Source organism: Littorina saxatilis, linkage group LG8 (assembly GCF_037325665.1).
Source record: "Littorina saxatilis isolate snail1 linkage group LG8, US_GU_Lsax_2.0, whole genome shotgun sequence".
Classification (NCBI taxonomy): domain Eukaryota; kingdom Metazoa; phylum Mollusca; class Gastropoda; order Littorinimorpha; family Littorinidae; genus Littorina; species Littorina saxatilis.
In genome coordinates this window covers 46,455,190-46,460,189 of record NC_090252.1, presented here as the reverse complement: position 1 = coordinate 46,460,189, position 5,000 = coordinate 46,455,190, and the positions used below count along the sequence as shown (strand labels likewise).

Genomic DNA, 5,000 nt, shown 5'->3' with positions numbered 1-5,000 from the left:
CTTCTTCTTCTTCTTCTTCTTCTTCTTCTTCTTCTTCTTCTTCTTCTTCTTCTTCTTCTTCTTCTTCTTCTTCCTTCCTCTTCTTCTTCTGCACAACTGTACCATGCGTATTGTGTGATGTGGGCGTAAGCATACTGTTACACCTTGTGTTTCTGTCTTTGCCTGTAATCATATTATCTCGGCTAATTGCCTGAACTTATTGGTAGTCACATTTTACCTGCAAGCATGACATGGCGCCCGGATCTCTTCTTGTCAGCTTCTGTTTCTTGCTCATTTGAACTACGCTGGGCTTTGAGGTCTGATATTGGAGTCACGTGATCATCTTTGACGGGATGGCTCTTTGCGGCTGTGAAATCTGAAACCAAATAGTGGTAAGAACGGTTCGATGACCTCATTAGTTTACAGAGCATCCCCTAGTTGTGTAAAAAGAAACACACACACACACACACACGCACACACACACACACACACACACACACACACCCCCACACACACACACACACACAAGCACGTGCTTGAAGACGAGTTTCAGTGTATGTATTTCAAAATGGATGTATTTATATTATTGAATATAAATAATGGGACAATAAACAGACAGGCTAGAACACTTATTAACACACACAGACACACGTACACGCCCTCTCTATAACCACCATCCTATCATGTCAGTTTGCTACACAATGACAAATAAATTAACACGTTTTACCCAACATGAACACTGGAACAACGCGTCTGCGCTCGTGATGGTTGCCTCTGTGTTGGTCAGGTGTGTGTAAAGTCACTGCGTCCTTTGGCGAAGTCTCCGTTTCAGTTGACAAACAGCCTCTCTCTTCTGGCGTATTACTGTAGGCACGTGCACTCGCTGCTTGACCACCGCTTTGTTCAGCCTGATGACCTGCGGCACTGGGGTCTTTGGAGGATATGTACCCTGAAGGGAACTGGAACGCTGCAATGGTAAAAATACACTATTCGGTGTAACTGCTGATTGGCAAAATACTTGAAATTTAGGAAAAAAATAAACTTAGATAAGCCATTTAGCAAGTTTAACAGAGTCCAGTCTCCTCGTGTGCTGTTTCACAGATAGTTCACATGGAGGCAAGACTAACGAAAGGGCACATAAATACGCTGGGAAAACAATACTAAGTTTGAACATCATTCATGTTTTACGTGGAAAGGATGAGGTGAGAGAATGAACATAATAATTGTGACAGTAGCTTGCTTGTAAAAACCAAGGTGTATGTTATGTGATTCTGTAGATGCAGATAATAGCACACATATCGATCAAAAATTACATTTATCATCTTGAGTCTTCTGCTTTTTGCCCTCTGTTTGGGAGTCCTCTTCTCTGGGATTTAAAAGTTCATTCTCGTCGGGTTGTTTAGCCTCCTCCTCAACAATAATGTCGATCTGCTCTGGTTGTTCGTCTTTCTCTTTTGAATTCATCTCTCCGGCTGGTGCAGCTTTCTCCATTAGCTTGCTCTCTTCTTCCTCTCGGTCCACGTTATCGGCTCCCCCTGACTTGCTTCTGTTGCCTTGTTTCTTCCTTCTGTCAAAACGTCAGACATAACACTAGCCATATAACTACACATAACAAAACAAATAACAAGAATACAAACAAATGAATAATACAAGCCAACAAGAGAGTATCAGGGATTCGTGTGATGTTCTTATCATACCACGGCTGTATGATTATAAACCTGTTGTCAAAACTGGTTTGTAATGATACTCTGACAAATAATTATATTATAGACAAAATCACTCAAAGTATTTAAATAGTAAATTCAACCTGCTTCTGCGCCGGAACACGATCAGGACTACGATGACAACGACGAGGACAATAATGGCGACGATTAAACCAATCACAATAGATATCGGAACGCCCTTGGAATTGTCTTCCTCTGAAGCAGCCAGGTGCTGACCTTCTGAAAAGAAAATGGTATCCTTAAAAAGTATAATCCTTGATCCTTGATCTCGCCTACTCTTCAGTGAACAAATGTTGGCAGATTTGAAAAAGACAGTGGTATATCCGCTTAATTAAGTCTAGTTGAGACACACTTAGGCCCTAATTGAAATGATGTATTCGAAAATAGTTGAACAATACATTGCCAAAACAAATGAATGATGATATATGAACCGACATTACTCTTCAGCGACAACGTTATTATTCTGTATTGTTGTTTTTTTTTTGTTTTGTTTTTTTTTTGTTTTTTTTTTAACCTCAGTTGCATGCAGGTTTGCTACGACAATTACTTCTTGCCTTATTATTATTTTTATTTATTTTTTTTTTGTGGCTTGGAGCAAACCTTCTTCATAGGTCTTTTCTTTTCTCTGTCAAATGTGTACATTTTTAAATCAACAAACTTTATCAGTAAACTAATATGTTTAAATAAATAAATAAATAAAAAATAATCATAACATAAATTTATACCTAATGTTCAGCTCAGTTTCCAATAATACACCCAAATCTAACTTTTTCCCATATTTAAATTTTCCAATGGTCATTTTGGTAGTTAAAATACAATAATTCACAAAATAAATATAATCATTTTTCAAACTTTCCCCAAAATAACCCCAAAATACATTTTCTTCATTCAAAATGATGGCAACATGTATTTTCTTATAGACAAAATCTTTACATATCTTCCAACCCTTCATCACCTCTAGGCAACTAAAAAAGAAATGTTCAAGGGTGTCTAATTCATTACAAACTTCACACTTATTCGATGTTCGTAATCCCATTTTGTTTAATAAAATATTGGTTGGATATATTCTATGTAATAATTTCCAGTGCAGCAGACGTAATCTTTCTTCTTTTGTGCTGTTAACAGCCAGTAACCAGTTTCTCTTATTCAAATCTACATTATGTTTTCGTTTCCAAAAATCACAGGCACTCGGAATCTGGACATCAAGATCAACTAAACATTTTCTAATAAACTTTGCTGTTATATTACCACCGTTAACAATGAAATCCTGCAATGTAAAGTATTGATATGGTAATGTGTTTGTACGTCTGGATTTAAGTGCTGTGCATAATGCATTGTATTCAAACTGTCTGGATGGTTTATAACCCACTTTTTGACATAAATCTTCAAAAGAAATAATAATACCATTTTCATTCATAACATCCTTTACAAATGAGATATTGTGTTTTATAAAATATTTAAAAAATAGGCATTTATGTTTAAATTGAATATTCATATTGTTCCAAATGCATTGGTCCTTCAATAATATTGGTGGAAAATCATACTTTTCACAGAAAACACTTTTATTGTCAAGCCAAGTCAATAACACTTGTTTCCAAAACAATGATCTGCAACTATTGAGGCCATTCATCGCTTTGGAAGATGCATTTGAGTCAAAGCACTATAAACCAATGCCCAGACATGCCAGACAATATCTTGGAATAACAGACCAATACTTTTGTGTGGAGTTTTGCAAATTAACAAGCCAGGAAATCATAAATGAGTTGTGCATATCTACTACGTTTATCATATTCAAACCACCATAATCTTTTTCTTTACACATAACTGTTCGTCTTACTTTTTCAAATGCGCGCCTATTTGAATACTTTTTCTTCCAAATAAACCCAAACAAAATGGAATTAATATGATTATTCTGTATCGTAATGTTTATCCAATGCTGTTGGGTCTAAGAAAAAAGAAATAAGTTGGGTTTGAAGAAATCGAATTAAGCCATATATAGGACTAAGTACCATCAAGAAAATGTAAAGAGATGAGGAACCTCGAATCGCCCGTTCACGCAAGCTGCCTTTTCATTGGGATAAACTGTTCAACACCAAGGTATTCTTGGTGCGTGGTTTCGTTTCTCCAAATCGGAAGATCAGCTGCGTGCTTCTTGGTCTGATTTGACATTTGCTAGGAAGGACTTTCGATAACTTGTCTCAACAGAATTTGAATCAACTACTGTATAAGATGTTCAAAAATAATGGACAGAACCGCATATATTACAGTTTATGGTACTCTGTATTGTTGTTGTTGTTTTGCGTGAGACATTAAGAAGTACACATTACATGGTTTAGCCCTCATCAGTGAACATTAACAAGCGTGATACAAATAATTAGTGGTTAAATAATTACTAAACTCAAATGACAAAGAAAGGAACAACAGAAAAGAGATACATCTCCCCTTGAAAAGTCCGCAACGTTTTGTTGGTATTTCGTTTCTTAGTAATTATGTACTTACCTTTCCTCTTTACAACTGTAACATTGCAGTTGATAGGTTTATTTAGTGCACCATTGACGGATACTCCCAGGACATATACGCCATCCAGATTAACAGTGGCATTGGGGGCATACATGGTCAGCTTATGTCCAATCAACCCCTCTGTCTGGAATGGGCTACCGTTGAGAATGTCGCACTGTAAAGCTGATCCTGATGTCTTTCGATCACAGCGAAGAGTATCTGTTTATTAAAAACAAAGGGTGAGTGTGTGTGTGGGGGGGGGAGCGGGGGGGGGGGGGGGAGAGCATGACACAGTTAGTTGATGATTTGGTTTGTACACCGGAACATTTCATAATTATGAGCAAATGGTAACATTCAGACTTCATTAATGCGATGTTAACATAACATTAAAATATACACTCCTTCCTAAGTAAACTAGTATTTTTAGTGCAATTCCAAGTTCTTAGTTAATGTGCTGTATTTTTTGTCTGTAACCGCCCGACACGTCATGGCAATGTTAAAACAATTTGTATAATGACAGCATTTTGAGTCTGAGTCTTGAGTCTAATTATCAAGCAAACCATTACAGGTCTACCCAGGCTTTTCCCCGGGATAACAACACACCCTTCTGTGGGGGCATAATACGGGAATCAACAGTGGGGATCATTCCTTTGCAACTTTAGAGTGTTTTGCTGAAATGTGACCCTCCACCACGAAATGAGTCGCATGTCACCTCGCGCGGTTCTGCGCTAGGCATAATATAAGTCCGGGGAGTGTCCGGTAACAGTGTGAGGGTCACCTTAGTCACAGGCTTATAAC

General features: G+C 37.5%; 1 protein-coding gene across 2 annotated transcripts in view; it reads right to left on the bottom strand.

The window, feature by feature from the left end:
• LOC138973690 (uncharacterized) overlaps positions 1-5,000 on the bottom strand; it is an 11,685-nt gene that overhangs the window by 3,811 nt on the left and 2,874 nt on the right. The window contains exons 4-8 of one of the 2 annotated variants that reach the window (XM_070346419.1): positions 4,203-4,421; positions 1,787-1,922; positions 1,293-1,546; positions 707-946; positions 218-355 (exon numbers count right to left, since the gene is read on the bottom strand). In XM_070346419.1, coding sequence (XP_070202520.1) covers positions 218-355; positions 707-946; positions 1,293-1,546; positions 1,787-1,922; positions 4,203-4,421 — 987 coding nt within the window. The remainder of the gene's footprint in view (positions 1-217; positions 356-706; positions 947-1,292; positions 1,547-1,786; positions 1,923-4,202; positions 4,422-5,000) is intronic. The other variant, XM_070346418.1, reaches the window with a different exon arrangement.